The 19,397-nt window shown below is 45.7% G+C and overlaps 2 protein-coding genes across 3 annotated transcripts in view; both read left to right on the top strand.

Annotated features, from left to right (window-relative positions):
- LOC143270692 (uncharacterized) overlaps positions 1-19,397 on the top strand; it is a 63,663-nt gene that overhangs the window by 38,703 nt on the left and 5,563 nt on the right. The window lies entirely within an intron of this gene.
- LOC102924016 (homeobox protein Rhox13-like) lies at positions 4,959-8,981 on the top strand. 2 transcript variants are annotated; one of them, XM_076561733.1, is made up of 3 exons: positions 4,960-5,652; positions 7,496-7,541; positions 8,756-8,981. In XM_076561733.1, the coding sequence occupies exons 1-3, from the start codon at positions 5,276-5,278 to the stop codon at positions 8,870-8,872; spliced, it is 540 nt and encodes a 179-aa protein (XP_076417848.1). In that variant the 5' UTR covers positions 4,960-5,275; the 3' UTR covers positions 8,873-8,981. The 2 variants fall into 2 exon arrangements, with proteins under 2 accessions (XP_076417849.1, XP_076417848.1); XM_076561734.1 differs by lacking the exon at positions 7,496-7,541 and having other exon boundaries at positions 4,959-5,652.

Genomic DNA, 19,397 nt, shown 5'->3' with positions numbered 1-19,397 from the left:
AAAAATAAATTAAAATGAAAAGACTTTTAAACTATTTCTACTAAATAATACTAAGGCACAAAAATACAAATATAATTATATACTTCTCAAATTACCTTGAAGGCCATAGGAAATTAAAATATTTTTAAAAAAATGAGTGAGAAGCCTTAGGTGTGGCTGAAAAAATGCAGGAGGGATTCCACCTCAGATTAAATTTTGGCTAACACTTTTCATCATGGAGGCTCTCTTAATGAAGGTTTACATGTTAAGTACATAGACGACATGCTTGTGTTTGGGGGATTATCCTTAATTTTGGTCCCTAAAAGAAACCTGTTACTAAAGTAAGTCACAAAGCAGGTGTGAAGAATAGTGTGTGTGTGTGTGTGTACACCTGTGCTCACACACAAGTGTGGACACAAACATTTGAAAGCAAACAGGACATGTCCTTATACAGTTTATTTCCACCAAAAAGCCTAAATGTTGGAATTTTTTTACTTCAGGAAGGATCTTGCAAGATGGATGGGTGTGTCAGAGGCAGATGTGCTGGTCAGTATTCTAAAAATAATAATATTTGGTGAGGGCTCCACATCTTGTGACGTTGTCTAGAGGATAATTATAGCAGAAGAGTGGGACCCTGAAGTTGTATCCCAAGGAGGCCAGACAAGTCCATAGCCGGGCTAGGCTCAAGATGATGAAAGACCTCCATTTTCTCAGGTAGGAAATGCGAACCTGGACACCTGAAAACATAAGTTGCCACGGTGCTTTGTCTGTCCCTTGGAGGACATAGTGTGTTCTCCATGACCTTCTGAAGGCTGTGCAGCCTGCATGCTTCACTTAAGTGAAGAGACCATGTTCTTGTCCACTTTCAACTCTTTCACTCTGCGTGTCTCAGAAAACCTTTTCTCAGACTTCTTGCTCTAGTCTGTAAATGTCACATGCCTGGCTTAGTTCTGAACCAATACTGGGACCAGGAAGCTCAAATGGCGCATAGACCTTTTACCTGTCTTTTGTTGATTATGAATGTGAACTCTGCTCATCATTACAATCATCCCTGGCTTTTCCAGACCACATGTCTTCAAGGGAAAAGACCTATAGACTGTATGCTTGGAGGCTAGGGAGGAAGCATCGAGCAGGAAGAAGAGCCCTTTGTCTCATAAAATGTGCATTCTGGATACTCACAAAAGGCTATCACCATGGATCCTTTCACAGACAGCTTTGGGCCTTGAGATAGTTCTCCGGGGTTTTTGATACTTTTCAACACACAGCAGGGACCAGGAACAACCCACCAGGTAGATCTGCATTCTCTCCTGAACAAATGCTTTAAAAATATCAATTGATGCAGAGAAGGGGCAATATTCGACGTCTGTCCCATAGCTGAAGGACTGTGTGTGGTGGTACATGTCATAAGGTGCTTCATGAGGGTGTTTTGAATGTTTCAATGAGAATGAAACCTGTTGATTCCAACATTCTGAACAATCAGTACACACTTGAGGTAAGTCTTCAGTCTTTCTTGGGGTTAGATAGATAAACAGTTCCTGGGCAATCAGAAATGTGGTGCTTTTCTAGGGGAGTAGCTCTGTCCTGGAGCACATACCTAGCACACACTGGCCCAGGGATGGAATCCATATATGTTCTAAAATGTTAGTAAAATTGAGCAAGTATATATGGTTACAGGATGTGTTCTTCAGTGGTGGTACAGTTCAGTGTACTAAAGCAACCCTTTCTTCTGCTTGTAGGATTGGTTTGGGACCAGGAGAGCTAGATTCAGAAGAAGCAATAGAATAGTGATGCTGATCAATGCACCACCTGGTCCCCAGAACAATGATCCCTGAAGATTTTAGAGCAGCACTTGACTGCCAACTCTGTCCAAGAACCAGATGTCATGGAACCTGGCCCTGCCCCCATTATCTGGACCACCCGTGCTGGCCATGACATCCTTTTCTTCCCTGCAATTATCTCAGCAATCAAGAGGTGGATTCTCAGTATGTTGGTTGCATTGTTTTCAGGTTACAAAAATGTGGCTATAAGTATTTGAACCATAGTAACCTATTCAAGAAATGACATTTATTGTAGGAGATGACCCTGGCAAGCTGTGGTCACTGTGCCATGACAAGTGAGGAAGATTGCCAGGTGCTGTCCAACTTCTTGCTGAACCCACATGATTCTCTGCCCCCTCATCATGGCCTTGTCAACTCACTCCACCTCTGTGGAACAATTATTTGTAATGTCAGGTGGGGCAAGTCCCCAGCACAGGACACTGTGTTTCTAGTCATGGCTGTTCACATCCACACTCTAGTAAGTCCCACCTTAGACCGAGGTGGAAATTTCCCAGAGACTTGTCCCAGGTTTGACAGTGGGAGGAAGGGGTACATGATGTGTGGACATCCAGGGCACTAAGAGCCACACTGGCCAGAGTCCTGATGCTTGAGAGGGAGAGGAGAATCCATCCATCCAGATCACATGGAGGTTTCTGACTCATTTCTTCCATTCCAGGTCAGGGAGCATATGGTCTCACCCTCACCTGCTCAGAGATCTTGACTAATATGTCTTCTCCCTGCATTTTGTCACCTGACTTGGAGAACCCTCAGTAATCAAGATTCCAGAGACCTTTGCTTCATAGCAGCTCTAATTTGTATACAAGGTTGAGACTCTAGCAATGTTCTGGAACAATCAGTCAGTGCATAGAAAAGTTGTACTTCTTCTTTGCATATGTGAAGCTGCAGGTCCAAATAAAAAAGTCCATCTTAGTGAGATGGAGAGCTATGGCCTAGGTGTACAGACCCAAACTTACTGCATGGTGTTGTCCAAATACCATGCTCTCCTGCCCTTGCAATCCTTAGTCTATATTCAGTCTCTGGGAATGTGAGTGATCCAGGGACCTTGCCTGCTGCAGGTACATGCTAGTTTGCATTTGAGTCTTTATGATGTCTACCAGCATGCTGATTTGAGAGCTCTTGCTGTTGTAACAGGTATCAGAATTTGACTAGTGCTGCGTCTATGGCCCTGAACCTGAGGTCTCCCCTTTTCAGGTCTAGCAAATATTATTTCAGTACAGATAACCAGTTCCCCTGGCTTTAAGAATCTTTCCCAGTCATCCTCATAGCCCCTATGCCTGTGAGCAAGGGGTCTGACAGAGATGTCCCATTACACATGAGAGCTCCACCTTCTATTGTGTGCTGCTGCACATGGACCTTCTGTGGGTCTCTGTACTAACCATCACCTACTGCAAAGAAAATCCACCCTGAGTTCTCCAGGAGATATGATGTACATGGTGATGTGCAAGCTGATGGGCCCAGCAGCCTTGGATCTCCTGTTTTTCTTTGGTCAGGAAGAGCAGGAAGGGACTCTAGAAGGAGGAATAAAGTCTGAGCACAGCCCCTGGCCCCAGGCTGTGTAGGCTGCATTGAGCTCAGTGCTTATTCTACAGTCCCATGGAATAGTATTCCCATGGAATAGTCTGAAAACTGTTCTGGGTCTTGTAAAGGTGGAGTGAAAACAGTGGTTTCCAGGGGTCTCAGATTGCCTCCAGGGAGCCTGAGTCCCTGGCTGCTTCTGGCTTACACTGTTTCTCTGTAGGAAGAAGAGTTCCTACACCAGTGAGGCCCCCTCCTCCTCCCTAATATGCCCACAGTCCTTCACATGTACACACGGCTGCAGCTGCCAATACCACCATGGCCTCTGCTCTTAATTGACTTCTGGATGGTATTTTGCAGTCAGCTTTATCTAAGGATAATCGCCAAGGGCTCATGGTGGGGACAAAACTTGGAGAAGCAGAGAGAGGGGGGAGGAGGAGAGAGAGAGAGAGAGAGAGAGAGAGAGAGAGAGAGAGAGAGAGAGAGAGATGATGGGTTCACTGGGGCCCTGGAGGCATCAGGAGGAAGGGTCCTGAGGCTCCACATTGGATGTTTCAGCAAGAGATGACTTTCTTGAGTTCCATTCGGGCCCTTGCCACCAATCTTCAAGGTACAGAGTGTTATCTGCTGACCTGCTCCAGTACCTGGCTGCCACATCCAGTGGCTACTATCTTCTCACTGGTGCTGATGCTCCAAAAACTGAGTTGTACTGTTGACCCTCTTCCTGGGGAGACAGGAGAAACTGGGAACAAACATCTACTAAGGCTGGTTGGAGCTATTGAGCCTTTTACTTTCTGTGTCTTAACCATCTCTCCCTTATTATGAAATGTTTCACCTCCATTTGGAATGTCGTGTGTCTTCAGGAGCTTTCCTCCAAATGGACTGTCTTATCTTGGAGGAAACTGCTACACAAAATGTGTATCCAGCTGTAGGGCCAGACCCTTTTGAGGCATCCTCTAGGTGACCACATGTCTGGCTCAGGTTTTGACATCCCTTCCTATCAATTAGATGAGGCTCCACTTTTCTGAGGCTTACATCGCTGTGCAAGGGGCCAGTTGTGTGTCTGTGAGAGGGCACCTTCATAAAACATGGCAGAGATGGTGGGGAGACCTGGTAAATATGTGTGAAAAGGGATCTGTGTTTCTGACAGCCGACTACACATGACTGGCTGGGATCTGTCTAAGAGAAAGAGCTTTCATTGACACTTTAGAAGTGAAGAGTTTCTACTGTTAATTGAGGGCATTTTGTAAACATCCTTTCCCTCAGAAATCGCAAATCCATACACAGCTTCTTCCTGAAATCATGAGGCTCAGTTTCTATGACTTCCCTTGTAACTTTTCCAAGGGTTGCACTGGCTTTTTTGCAGTGCTTCACAACACACTGTAAACATAGGACCAAAATGTCACTGCTGAAGGTGGAGGTCAGAGTCTGGTCTGTGCTTTAAGAGTTCTTGAAGACTCTTGAACAGACACACAGAGCTGACCCTGTCCACTCAATGTTCATCTCATGTGTCATAGAGACTAGGAAATGTGGGGTCTGGGATGTTGAGAAATTCACAAAAGCCTCATGTGCTCATTGTGAGATTTCCCCCACTTCCCCACTCTCCATGCTAAAATCAGCCTGCAATCTCCCATAGCCCCATTCCCAAGATGTTCTGTGAGGTCCAAGAGCATGGGCCAGGGCAGGCAGCCAGGTCTGAGCAGGTCTTCTAAAAGTAAGATTCACTGTCCTTCCCCCATCCCATGCTTGGGCCACGCCCCAGCCAATTCTCACTTCAGAGACACACCCACTAATGTAGGAAGCACTCAGAAAGCCAATAGCAATCTTGAAAGAGGAGGGCCTGAACCTTTGTGACAGCAACCTACTGAAAGCCCCCAGGGTAAGGCTCCTTCCAAACACCTCAGGGAGGGTGCTGGTGACTAGGCGTCTGAGGAGCAGCAGCCATGGAGAACCTCCACAATTACAACGGCAACTTCTGCCATCATCTGGAGGAGTATGAGGACGACATTGGGCCCCACCCTGAACATGAGGGAGCATCTGAATCAGGTGGCAGGGTCTATGAAGGAGCTGTAATGCTGGACAACAGTGAGAACCAACAGGGTAACCTCAACCAGGGAGGCCACATGAGCCTGGGTCCTGAAGGTGACCACAGCAACCAGGTTGCCATGGAGGCGGACCCAGAGGAGCCAGCCATCTTCCTGGCTGAGGTTCCAAGGCGCCAGCCCAGCAGGCACCAAACCCAGTTCCACTTCACACAGTGGCAGGTGCAGGAAATGGAGACCATTTTCCAAGAAACCCAGTACCCAGATGTACTCACAAGGTATGTGGCTGGCATTAGGAGGCACCCTGGCCTCCAGAGACTAGTGTTCATATTGACCTGGCCTTTATAACCCCTTCTGGGGAGGCCCATCCTCCCCATTCATTTCCAAACCACAGGTAGCTTCTACCCCATGATGGGTGTGGGGAATTTGCTTTGTGGCATCGAGCTCATGTTGGAATCAAGGTTAGTGTTTTCATGCAGTGGTGGCATGAGACAGGTGTGCTTACTGCTCATGTCCTTCTTTATCTTGGTTCTCAACCATGGTGCAAAATGGATGAATGAAAATCTTGTAGGAACTCAAACAATTCTGATGCTTTAGAATTCTGCAATGTTATGATTTGTCTGACAGAGCTCTAGAAGTCCATTCCTCTTGACCCACTGATTCAAAATTCCATTCTTCTTCTACCCCAGAACCTGATGTCTTCTTCCTTTCTGGTGTAAACAGTAGTGCTCTACAGGCCGCCTCTGATACAGGTCAAAGTCATTTTTTTGAGTGGTTTGTCATAATTCTGGGGCTCCTCAGCTGTAGTTTCTGCTGCTGTTCAGGTCTTTTTGGGTCTGAATCTCACACTACTGTATCAACATACCCTGTCTTTGTTCAGAATCCCTCCTCTGAGGAGTTCAGGGTTGTTTTTGCCTTGTGGCTATGGGCGTGGGGTTGATGTTATCTGGGATGATAAAACTCTCTTCAGCTCCAGGCTTCTGGTCTTGTCTATGTAAACTCTGAAATGGAGTTACTGGATTGAATCTTTTCCTAAGCAATGCTTTTCCTCATGTAGTGCATGAGTAGATATTTCCACCAACAGTCTAGAAGCTCCTGTTTTCTCTGCATCCTCACCTCTTGATTGTGTTAGCTACCCTACTGGGTAAGAGATTGTGACAGTGTTCTTCCCAAACATTTTCCTACACTGTGGTTGTCTTTGTCACTTTTGTGTGTCTGTGGTGAGGGTTGAAGGCAGGGAATGTGTACACTCCACAGGCAGTTCACTAAATCTATGGCCATAGCCACCATTTCTTGGTGGATACTAAAGGGGTGTTTGGTTTCTTTAAAAATGGACTTCCTTTGGAGTCCTTGCTGAAATGGATCTCCCAGTGTAAACCAAGCTAATCTTGTTCTTGAGGCTATCCTCTCTCTGGTGTTCAAGTACTGGGAATACAAATCTGAGACTCCCTGCCTGGGCTACGAGCCTCCTCTTACTGATTGAGATAGGGTCTTTACCTTCCTTAGGGTGACCTTGAACTTAAACTAGAGCCCACTCAGGCCTTATATTGTGACCCTTCTGCCTTAGATTCCCAAGTAGCTGGACTTACAGGTCTCCACTATCAGTTCTGGCTACACACTCTTAGTTGTGTCCTATGATACACGGAAGATTATATTTTTGATGTGCTCTATTTTATCTCATTTTCTCCCCACCCACCCCTCTACCCCCCACCTGACTCCTTCCTGGTCTTCACATTAGATACTAAACAAAATTTACAGGAAATTGAATCAGGAGAATAAGATCCTGTCATCATGCAGCCTTTCACATGTTTCCTACCTATTCCTATGCTTAAATTTTACAAAATATCTCTATCATAGATTTCTGCCTTTGTATTCATTTATAAAATACTGCATTGAAATTATTTGTGTAAGCTAATTAGAGTAATCTTGACCATCAATCTACAACATAACACTTTAAATGTTGTGATGATATGAAACCTTTGAAAAACATGTCGCTTTATCAATGACAAGTCCTTGAGGAATTTAGCAGGAAGACAAAGATTTTCACAAGTACACACTGTTTCCAGCCTGTGATGCTTCTCATAACCTTGACTACTGATCTCTGTGCCTTTCTCTACATAGACGGGTGCTTGCCAGAAATATGAATGTGCCCGAAGCCAAAGTGCAGGTCAGTAAATCTGAGAAAGCATGGGGCGGGGCAGGCCATCTGGAGCACTTCAGGTCTTGGACCAGTTGTCCTGGGTCTTTTTCAGTAGGTGTATGATTCCTGATTTCCTATGATGGCAGTCACTGGCTTCTTCATTGGAAAGTGGAAGAACTATACTTCAGCTAGTGCTTCTTGCCTATTCCTGGAAGTAAAGTGACTTCCTGGTGGAAATAGAAACCCAAAGCAACCACTTGCTGCCCATGTTCTGTGTGCAAAGCTAAGGTCTTTAAACAGCAAGGGCTCTATAATTATATACATGTAGAACACATACCTGTGAGTGCATGGTTATTTACTCAGTACTCATCTTTAATTCCTTCACCACCATTGTCCTTTACAGGAAACTTATGTGTAGTCATTCGGGGCTGAGGATGCTGCTGTAGAGACTCAAGTTGATGCAGGATCAAACAGGGCTATCTAAGGATTCAGTTGCATGAAATTACTCAAAATTAGTTGTGCACACTTAGCTAAAGGATAATCTAGTAGCTATCGGGGCAAGTTACCAATCTGCCCATGGAATCCACATGGACCAACTCATGAATAGTATGATGAGACTGATGTAGGAAGAGAGCTTCATAGTCCAAGTGGTTGCTCCTCATCCTCTATGAATGTGCATAAGATAGCAGCACTCAATTTTAATCTGGGGGATTGTTTTCAATTCAGATGTTGCCTCCACTCTAACACAATTTCGAAACTGTCCCAAGGGCGGAGGAAGTGGGGGTGAGGATTAATGCTCTTGAAACCTTGTCTAAGGGATGAAACAGTCAAAACCAGTTAATTCATTAGAGATGACCCAGCTTCAGTGAATAAGACACCCATAAAAGTGCACCTTGGAAATCACATTAAATGTGCACTTGTCTTGCACCGAGTCTTTTCCAGAACTTAGCACAGGGCTGCTGCTCTTATTGTGTGATCAGAAGGAGCAGGCATACTATGACTTTTCAGAAATAGTGATTGCTGGAGCTGTTTTCAGTTTCCTGTGAAGAAGAGAGGATTAACTAGAGTCTAGCCATGGCCTCCAACACTGAACACACCCTGCCCACTTCTGCCCTGGGTGGCTGAGAATTTGGAAACCAGCTGCTGATGGGCAATTCAGAATGACAGTGTCCCGATGATGTGCCTCTTTGCATCAAAGTGCCCAGCATGCTGAGACATTTCCTGTTCTCCTCTGCTTTCAGACTTGGTTTAACAACAGGAGAGCCAAACAGAGGGCCAGTGAGAAGAAAGCAATGCTCAGGAGCACACCACCTGGGATCCAAGACCACATTTCCATGAAGGACGTGGAGGAGCCCTAGGATGCCATCCTTGTCCAGGAGCCACATGGAGATGGGCTGTTGAAAATTATGTGTCTCTATATCGTTGGCATTGGAATAACAGTACCAATAAAGACAGATTTTCACAATATTTTCTTCTGCTTTGTAGAATGTAGATGCAAAATGTTGTCTGTACACAAGATTCAAACAGATTGACAAAGAGGTCTTCTTTCATGAGGTGACATGCCTGTGTCACCTTCAGTAGCCCCTGAGCTTCACAGTTGTTTCTCTGGTCTCTCTGGATTTGCACAGAAAGTGCCTTGTTCTCTGTCTCTCACTCCTGACCCCCATTCTGAATGCGTAGGAGTAGAAACATGTCCAAGGATCCTCACTGTCCCCAGAGGATGGTCAGTGCGTTTTCAGACAGCACAGCCTCCTGCCCACACTCATGAGTTCAGTACACACCTGAATCTTCCAAAGGCCAGTCACAGGACTCACTGGATCAGGCAGCACTTGTCTTCACTGTGGGAATACAGGTCTCTGCTCACCTGACCCATCTTCTGTGCAGCAAGCATGGCCCTAGGAGCCACAGTAGACAGAGGTCCTGCTGCTTCAAAAGAAACAGAAGACTCCGAACATTCCAGGTTGGAGGGAGGCGTAGGCTTCTCTCCTGCCACCCAGCCCAGAGCATGCAAGATATTGCCCACCTTCCCCGGCTCAGAAGCTCACTTTAGATTTTTCTTTAAGTATATGTTTCTAGTATTTTCAGAAACAGATGTAGGTATTTTATTTAATTAACTTTTTTTTTTATTTTACAACACCATTCAGTTCAACATAATAGCCACAGATTCCCCTGTTCTACCCCTCTCGCCCCCCCCTCCCCCCAGCCCACCCTCCATTCCCACCTCCTCCAGATCAAGGTCTCCCCCGAGGACCGGGATCGACCTGGTAGACGCAGCCCAGGCAGGTCCAGTACCCCCCTCCCAGACCGAGCTGAGCATCCCTGCATAAAGTCCCAGGATTCAAACAGCCAACTCATGCAACGAGCCCAGGACCCGGCACCAACTCACAGCTGCCTCCCAAACAGATCAAGCCAAATGACTGTCTCACGCATTCAGGGGGCCTGATCTAGTTGGGGGCCCCTCAGCTTTTGGTTCAGCTATGTTCATATCAGCATTGTTTGTAATAGCCAAAACCTGGAAGCAATCTAGATGCCCTTCAACTGAAGAATGGATAAATAAATTGTGGCACATATACACAATGGAATACTACTCAGCAGATAAAAACAATGACATCACACGGTTTGCAGGCAAATGGATGGATCTAGAAAAAATCATCCTGAGTGAGGTAACCCAGACTCAGAAAGACAAATATGGTATTACTTACTCATAGGAAGATGCTAGATGTGGAACAAGGATGACTGGACTGCTACTCACATCACCAGTGAGGCTACCTGGAAAACGGGACCCCCAAAAAAAGACACGGAGAAATGGATGAGATCTACATGAACAGCCTGGTCATGAGTGGGAACAATTAATTAACTTTTGTAGCCTCATAAATAATGTCTTCCATAATTGATCAGGACCCTAAAAGTGTTGAAAATGAGGACGGTCTGGCCTCTGATGAAGGAGAAATGAGAGAGCCACACATCTGAAGTGTGAGTCTTAACAGGAGCTTCATTCAAAGAGCTCTGTTGTTTACTGGCAGTCTAGCAGAAGGAATAGTGAGGTGGTTCTCTGGCAGGGTATGTATAGTGTATTGGTTCTGGACATGCTGTGTTTCCAGGATGGGCCCTCAGCAACAGCATCTGGAAAGAGTGAATAGTAGAAAGAGGTAGAAGGTGGAAGGGCAATGACACAACACCAATTTAACAGTGGAAAGGTAGAGTACCAGGTACTAAAGACTCAAAATGCATTTAACAGCGCAGGCATGGGGTGAAGTTATGAAGTTACATTGCTAAGGATGAAAAGATCTCCAACTGAATTTGAGCAGCAGAAATGGTTTGTGTGTTTGAACAGAAGAATGGTGACATAAAACATCTTCCCAGCAAAATGTTAGTGATCTGGGAAATTTTAAGATTTTTGATGAAAAACATGGAAGATTTTAAAAGATTTATTTATTATCTTTATTTTATGTGCATGTGTGTTTTGCCTACATGTATGTCTGTGTACCATGTGCATGCATTGCCCATGGAAGGCAGAAGAGGAGATCAGATCCTCTGGAATGGGAGTTATAGACCACTGTCAGTCACCATGTGGATTTTGGGAATCAAGCCCCAGTCCTCTGGAAGAGCAGCCAGTTCTCTTAAGCACTGAGCCATCTCTCAGGCCCTGATAGTGTGAAGTTTAAGCCTCCACTCCAACTCTCTCTTGTATTCCGAAGATAACAGCTATTATACAGATTTATTTGTGCTGATGTTTCATGAATTCAATTCAAACAAAGAAAATGAAAGCACCCCAGGGCAGGCAACATGCCTCAGTCAGTGGGAGAAGGTACTTGTGCCAAAGCTGAGGATCTGAGTTTCATCCCCAGGAACCATATGGTGAAAGGACAGAACCTTCTGCAAGTTGCCCTCCACATGAGTGAGCTCACATGCACACACACACACACACACACACACACACTCACAAATTAAAATGTGGAACAAAAATATGTAATGCTGAAGTATGAAAGTGAGAATAAAATTGAAGTACTTGTACTCAATAAGAGGTGGGAGGTGCTGCTGATGCATTTAATCATACCTAAACCTCCTCAGAAATGTGTGCTGACTGCTGGTGCCAAAGAAATGTTAGACTCCCACCTCAGAAAGGGGGAGAGACAAACTTTTCTTAATTATTGCAGTGGGAACAATCAATTGCTTCAGATACACTCCTGGCCAGTATCTCCCTTCATAAGAATCCATCCCTGGTAGCTGGGCAATGGTAGTGCATGTCTTTAATCCCAGGCAGGTGGATCTCTGTGAGTTCGAGGCCAGCAAAGTCTACAAAGTGAGTTCCAGGATAGCCAAGGCTGTTACTGAGACAAACCCTGTCTTGAAAAAAAAATCTGTTCATGGATACAATGCCAAAGAAAGTAAAGCAATGTGTAGAGTTTGTAGATATTTTCCTGCCCACACTGAAGCCTTATGTGAAAGAAGCGGGCACACCTCCTGATCGCCCAGGCAAACTGCTGAATCAAGGCTTCAAATAGAAGTTAAAGAAGACAATGAAACTGCTAATAAATTGGGAAGGGAATCTTGTAAGAAACCCAACCCTATTGGGCTTGTGTCTTCCAACTGCAGAAAACCAAGGCCCACAGCAAGCCAGAGTATGGCTCTGCCTTATGGTGGAGCTTAGCTACCTTTCTCTTAATACAAAGGGTGCCACCTTGTGGAGCATGCACATATACTCACTGTATACTGCCTGGCCTTTCCATGTCTTTAACCAAATATTCAAATTTTGTAGTGATTCTAACCTGTAGAATGTCTTAAGTGATCAACCCGGTCTGCCTTCTGATGCTGTGATAAAACACAAATCAAAAGCAACTTGGAGAAGGAAAGGGTTGACATACTTGGCTTAAGGGTTACAGTCCATCCATCCTCTGGGGAAGCTAAGGCAGGAAGCTGGAGGCAGGAGTTGATGCAGAGGCCGTGGGTGAGTGCTGCTTACTCCCTTGTTCCCCAGGGTTTTCTCAGTCTACTTTTTCTTTCAAGACACAGTTTCTCTGGGAACATTTGGCTGGGCACCCCCAGTGACACACAGTTGGGCTGGGCCCTCCCACAGCAATCATTGATGAGAAAATGCCCCATTGACATGTCCACGGGCCAATCTGAAGGAGGCAATTCCTCTTTCCAGGTGACTTTTGGGGGGGGATTGGGGATGTTGAGACAGAGTTACTCTGTGTACCCCCTGCTTTCCTGGATATCGTTCTGGAGAGCAGCCTGGCCTTGAACTCACAGGGATCCATCTGCCTATGACTCCAGAGTGCCGGGATTAAAGGTGTGTACTACCACCAGCTGCCTTTTTTGTTGTTGTTGTTGTTTGTTTTGTTGTTTTCTTTTGTTTCCAAGACATGGTTTCTCTGTATAACAGCCTTGGCTGTCCTGAAACTAGCTCTGTAGACCAAGCTGCCCTCACACTCACAGAGTTCTGCCTATCATTGCCTCCCGAGTACTATCAGCCAGTACCATGAAGATCCTGCACAGAACTTCTGTGAATGGTGGGATTTATAAATGAAATATGTTTGCTGCATTGGATCTGGATTTTTAATGTTAAGTGAACACAAAGAGAAAATTGAAGTCCTTAAATACTATATATTTTCCTTTGTATGTTGACATGGAGTTACATTTTTCCCTGTGTTGTGAAAAATAAATTTGCCTTGAAAATATATACTATTACAGGATCTTTCATTGTATACAGACATGGCCTCTGCTTCAGCTTGGCCTATATGATGCCCTGACCCTGGGTGGCAGCACATGTCACTCAGGTCTGTATGGGCCTGGCAGCAGCACAGACCTCAGGCACCAAGAAGGCCACCGGTGGAAGCCCAGACCCTGGGCATCAGTGTGCTGTTTGGTGACAACATGGGCCATGGATATCAGCCCACACTCAGGGTGCAGTAGGGCCACAGACGCAGACATGGAGAGCTTTGCCTGGATTGTGAAATTCAGGGAAAGCTGACAGACTGAACCAACCCAGCTACCACCCAGTCCCAGAATAACAAGATAGTCCACCGCCACATCTACCTCATCTATGAACTGCTGGAGCATGTGAGGGGGCCTGTCCTGCAGACCCAAAGCTGCAGGATCTCCATGACACAAGACAACAACAGGATATCCAAGAGGAGCTCCAGTGAGGGCCCAGCATCGAGAGTGCAGCAGAAGCCAAGGGACTCAACCAGACCAAGACTACTTGCAATAAACACTTGCAAGTAAAGATGGATGGACTAAAGGGTATACTGTGATACACTGTAGCTTCCACATGGAGATTTGGGGAGCTGGGGTTGTTGTTTGATTTTTTTTTGTGTGTGTTTTTGGTTTGGGTGTTTTAGTTTTACTTTTAAATTTTGTTTTGGGGGGCATGTTGCAAGGGCACAGGGCAGAATTGAGGACACAGGGAGATGAGTGAGATTAGGATGCATGATGTGAAATTCACAAAGAATCAAGAAAAATGTTAAAAAACAAAACACAATAGTAATAAAAAAACTAGAGCTGACATTAAAAATTCAAGAAACCCTCGGTGTTTTCCAGTATTGTATCTACCCTTTTAGCTCTTTGTGGCATTCATGAGACTGCCTGGGACCTTCCAGGATCACACATGGTACAGAGGGACACTGAATAGTAGCTGCATTTCCATACTTCCAAAGGTCTTAGACCCCCGTGCTTTCTATAGATATAGAAGTGGCCATGTTCTCCTCCATAGGGCTGGAATTCCTCAGGAGGTTACTGATTGGAAGGGCTCCCCAAGCCCTCTGAACTACTGCTATGTTCTGACCCCTCACATGGAACAGGAGACATGCAAGAGGGGCACCAGCAGCTCAGGGGAGCAGAGGGGGAGCTGGAGTGGAGTTCTCCCCTAAGGACCAAAAAAACACAGGGCCACTACAGATGGGATGCAAACACCTGGATCCCAAGGAGGCTTTTAGGACAAAATTGTACATTCACACAGTTTTTTTAAACAAACATGAGTGAATTTTAAAAACCAAATTCGGGCCCATTGCTCACTGCTCCATAGGAAAATGAGGAGTGTGAGATGAAACGGATAACATGAAATATGAAATGGATATATATAGATATATATAGATATAGATATAGATATAGATATATGTATATATATATATATATATATATATATATATATATATATATATATATATCTTTCCTTCCTTTCTTCCTTTCTTTCTTTCTTTTATATATTTATTTTTTTGGGACAAAATGCCCTAGACAGAGCTAAAACTCACTCCTAAACCAAGAATGACTTTGAAGTTATGAGCTTTCTGTGTCACAAGTATTTCAGACTGGGACACACTGCCACTTTATGGAATTTGGGGGACTCTAATCCAGGTTTTTATGCATGTTGCACAAAGACTTGGCACAATGAGTACAACCTCATCCCAGAAATTAGTGTCTCTATACTCACACCCAGAAACAGAAAAAATAATTCTAAGGGCCCTGGACACTTCACCAACAGCAGATTCAGATTATATACAGCAAAGATAAAGAACAGGAAACATGCATGTACAGACAGTGGTGAGGTGGTTATTAGAACTGTGAAGTAAGTCTTTTCTGAGAGAAGAAATCCAGCACCAGGACTCCAGAATATTTCCACCCCAAACAGGAACTTCTTGGGCACATGCTAGTACTCCAGGGTCCCTTCTATTCTAAGAGTGACCAGAACATGTTGGGAATAGTTGGCTGCCTTGGAACCAGTCTGACCACATGCCAGCGAAGGGGCTGCTTGACTGACAGTTCTGGGATGGAGACCAGGGTGTAAAGGCCTGCTCTTGACACTTTGACCATTCAGAGAAGACACCAGAAGTGGGGGGGGGGGTAACAAGAGAAAGGTTAGGAACCTGAGCACAGGTATGAACATTCTCACAGCTTTTGCCAGCACTCATGAAGGCTGAACAGTAGTCCTAATCTCCTCCCCAGTAGCCCTGGTGAAGATGAGCCCTCTGATCTGCTTGCAGAAGGACCAGCAGGCCCTGCAACCCTGACCAAGCTCCTGGAAAGGCAGAGCATGGAAGCATTTTTCTTACTCGAAGCAAATTGTTTCCCATAGGTGACTCCACCCATTTCCTAGGAAGATCATTCACCAAGGCCAGGGTCTCAGCTGAGACGCAACATGGAAGGCTCCTTCTACACTCTACTTTCCCAAGGGCCACACCTTCCCTGTAAACACATCCTCCTCACTGAAGCTCCAAACTGCTGTTGGTTTTGGACCTCAGGGGCTCAGTCCATAGCAACTGACAATCATACTAGGAAGCCTGGACGGAAGGCCCTGACAGGGGTCTTGGCTCCTAGAAGTTCATTAGAGAAGATTGCTCTCCAGGTCTTCTCAGCCTGCTGAAGACAAACTCACTGGAGATCATCCTCAGATAAGGGGAGTTTTTCTAGTTCCCACTACTGCTCCCAGAGTCATTGCTTTTGCTTTGAGATCCAGTTTGGGCCATAGGTTTGGAGACTTGGTGTTTCAGACACAGGCAGGGAAACTCCTCCAGTCTTTGAGACATGCCCGACATGGGAGATCTTCCACTTGTGCTCCTTAGTGGCCTGCTCTCTGCAGACTTGCTCTGCAAGGGACTCTTCCTAGTTGGCATACCGAGACCCCTGCTACTGAGACACTGGTTGATGGTGTTTGGCTAGGCACATTGAAGCCTGCTGAAAACTTAGTGCTGAAACACTACCAACATCTTTCCATCACTTACCTTCCTCTTTCTACTTCCCTAGTCAAGTGTCCACTCTTGGGTCTTGCTTTGTTTTTACCCTTCACTGACTGTCCACTTTATTCCTGGAGGGAGGGAAAAACAAGGAATAAAGGTAAGAAGAGACCACCTCAGGGAAATGGAGTGGTGAAACATCATCATCCAGCTGACCGATGTTGGGGGTGGTCACAGCAAGGACTGGTGGAACCCACTGCTGGTTCAGGACAGTCAAATGGGAACAGAAAGGGAGTCAAGCAGGCTGTAGAGCTGTGGACACCAGAGGGTTCCTCCAGTAGTGCAAGCTGTGGGAGGAGAGCGTAGATCGTTAGTGCACGGAGCTACTTGAAGCTTGGTGAGAAGGTTGTGCTAAGGTTCCTGTGTGTACCTGTGCTTTTTTCCTGCCAGAAACCCTAAGTCCAACCCCTCAGTCATTCACTCACTTAGCAAAATATTGGCACACTGCTGTTATCCAATAGCCAGCAGAGTACCCACCCTCTCATCCTTGTGGAGAGCCCCAGGTACACTGGAGTTGGCACAGGTACATTGGTGGCCTGCAATCCCTCCTATATGGGAATAGGCTATCTGCCGAATTGCTTCCTTGTTCCCAGCATGAGACTACAGGCCACTGGAACACATCCAGAACTAGACAGGCCAATCCCCAGAGCCCTCAGGGATCCCAACTCAGTAATAGGAGGTACTAGTGGCAGTACAGACCTGCTCACACAGGTGGAAAGGCCAGGAAGTGTGCACAGGGCAGGGCCTCGGAGTTAAATTAGAAATAAAAACAGAAGGAGAAAGGTGGACCAAGGAACACTGATGGTGACAACTTCAAATGGAACATGAGGTCAGAGAAGGGCAGTGTTGGGCTCTGGCAAAGTCAGAAGGGCAGAGGTCAGCTGTGGGCAGTGTCTGAGCAGAGAAGCAGCAGAGTCAGGTTGGTGTTTTGGAAAGATCACCCAGACTGCACTTGTGAGAGCATGATGTTCATGGTCTATAAAATCATCTATCCTCAGGTAAGACTTTTGTCTATGGAGTAAATTCTCCAATGAAGGATATCAAGGCCCTTACTAGCTTTTATTTAGACATATAAGTTTCACAGCCAAATCAACACACACTAAGTCATTATAAACAATTTCTACTAGTAAGTGTTCTGCATTCTCCATGAGCGTCACTGAAGAAGTAGAACGTTCTTACCACCCCACCAGGGGATATCTGAGAGCTGGTTATGCCAGCCTAAGCTTGAGTCCAGGAAGAACAGGACCCTCTCAGAGTCACCAGGGTAATTTATGTGGTCAACTGTCCATACAGCAGAACCATTTTTACTGGACTTTGACCCCCACAAAGGCATATTTAGTGTCCTGGAGATTTTACAAAGGCCCAGAGTTCTTTCTGTACACTGGACCCTGGTTGGCCAGGTTGACTTACATGAGAAATACCCACCACTGTCCTGCAGCCTGCCTCACTTCTGTACTGATGCACAGTCAGTCATGCTCACAGCATGTCATCTTCCTGCTGCACAGTCTTCTCACTTCTCAGTGGCCTCTCTCCTGGGCCCTGCTGGGGACCTCCAGCTCCAACCTCCTTCTTGTGTATCATATTTTTCTTTTGGGTTTTTACAAAGTTTCTCTGTGTAGTTTTGGAGCCTGTCATGGATCTCATTCTGTAGACCAGGATGGCCTCAAACTCACAGAGATCTGCCTCTCTCTGCTTCTCGAGTGCTGGGATTGAAGGCTGTGCCACCACTGCCTGGGGATTCTCATAATTGGTACTGGAAAAGTGGCCCAGCTTGTCCCTAGACCATCTCGTGGCCATGCCTCTACCATCTCTTTCACAGCTACACTTCCCTGGAACTCACTTCAGCCTCCCACCCTCTCCTTCCTCAGGATACTATCCTTCTAGATGTCTTCCCTCCCAGCTTTCAGTCCTGGCCTCCGTCTATATCATCCCTTGTCTCTCTCGACCATATGTCTCATACAAACAGCAGAAAGAGTCCTTGCTGAGTCCCTGTAGGAAGAAACCTGCAACCAGAAACAGGACCTAAGGCCTGGATACAGCAAGAATGCTCCAGGTCCTGTTGCTGGGATACAGCATACCAGAGGGGTTAAGGTAGAACACTCCAAAGTCATGTGGCTCATTGAAGGCCTGAAGGGAGGATCCCTGACCTGTCCACTCCTTTCCTGGTTCAGAGAGGGGCTCACTCTTCATTATTTCTACACAAGACACCAGTATACACACAAAAAGAGAGAGGGAGAGGGGAAAGATAGAGAGAGGGAGAGACAGAGAGAGAGAGCAGTTGTGGCTCAGATGAACTATGTGGCAGCCTCTGACTTTCCTGACAAAGACATGATTATCACTTGATGGCTTGAAAGCTCAGGTCATGGAGTGCTGAGCAGAGAAAGGACATAGTGAGCTCTGACTAAGTGGGCAGTGCAGGGGTCAGTGTATCCTGTCCTGTGAGCCACAAAGGCCCCATGGGGGAGCCAGCCTGGGCACGGCTGGCTCACCGATTTTCAGGTTTCCCTAACAATGCTGACCACGGGTGTGTGGAAGATGACTCAAATCTAGGAAAGCTTCCACATTTATTATTCTTTCTGTATGTGATGTCATACACAGATAAAAGCTCATCAAAGAATTCATTCTGTCAATTATGTTTCTTCTTTTTTTCTTTAAGAAATTTTGTTCATTTTACACACCAACCACAGATCCCTGTCTCTTCTCGCCTCATGCTTCCCCCAGCATTCCCCCAACCTACCTCCCTATCCCCACCCCCAAAAAGTTAAGGCTCCCATGGGGAGTCAGCAGAGCCTGGTCCATTCAGTTGAGGAAGGTCCAAGACCCTCCCCTCTGTACCAAGGCTGTGCAAGGTGTCCCATCATAGGTAATGAGCTCCCAAAAGACGCACAGGCACCAGGTATAGATCCTGATCCCACAATTGTGTTTCTTCTTAGAGCTGATAAATTGCTTCTAAAATTGCTCATTTGAATTATCTCAACACTCTTCAAGGTAAACTTAATATTGTCCTGGGTTTCAGTTAAGCAGTGATACAGGCTTTTTTTTTTTTAATTGTGCTCATCTATAAAACAGACTTAGAATTCATTTGTGTTTTTTTTCCAGGCAGTAACTAGCTTAATGAAACGTTTTGGACCATTTTCCTTTTATGTTTTCC

The sequence above is a fragment of the Peromyscus maniculatus genome, chromosome X (assembly GCF_049852395.1).
Source record: "Peromyscus maniculatus bairdii isolate BWxNUB_F1_BW_parent chromosome X, HU_Pman_BW_mat_3.1, whole genome shotgun sequence".
NCBI lineage: Eukaryota > Metazoa > Chordata > Mammalia > Rodentia > Cricetidae > Peromyscus > Peromyscus maniculatus.
Note: the sequence above shows the minus strand (reverse complement) of the source record. Positions and strands in the feature narration are given on the sequence as shown.

What these genes read in the sequence shown, in the direction of transcription:
- LOC102924016 (XM_076561733.1), top strand. Translation starts at nt 5,276, where the DNA reads ATGGAGAACCTCCACAATTACAACGGCAACTTCTGCCATCATCTGGAG. An exon ending in TACCCAGATGTACTCACAAG is followed by an intron (nt 5,653 to 7,495) that starts GTATGTGGCTGG and finishes TTCTCTACATAG; the next exon opens with ACGGGTGCTTGCCAGAAATA. An exon ending in TGCCCGAAGCCAAAGTGCAG is followed by an intron (nt 7,542 to 8,755) that starts GTCAGTAAATCT and finishes CTCTGCTTTCAG; the next exon opens with ACTTGGTTTAACAACAGGAG.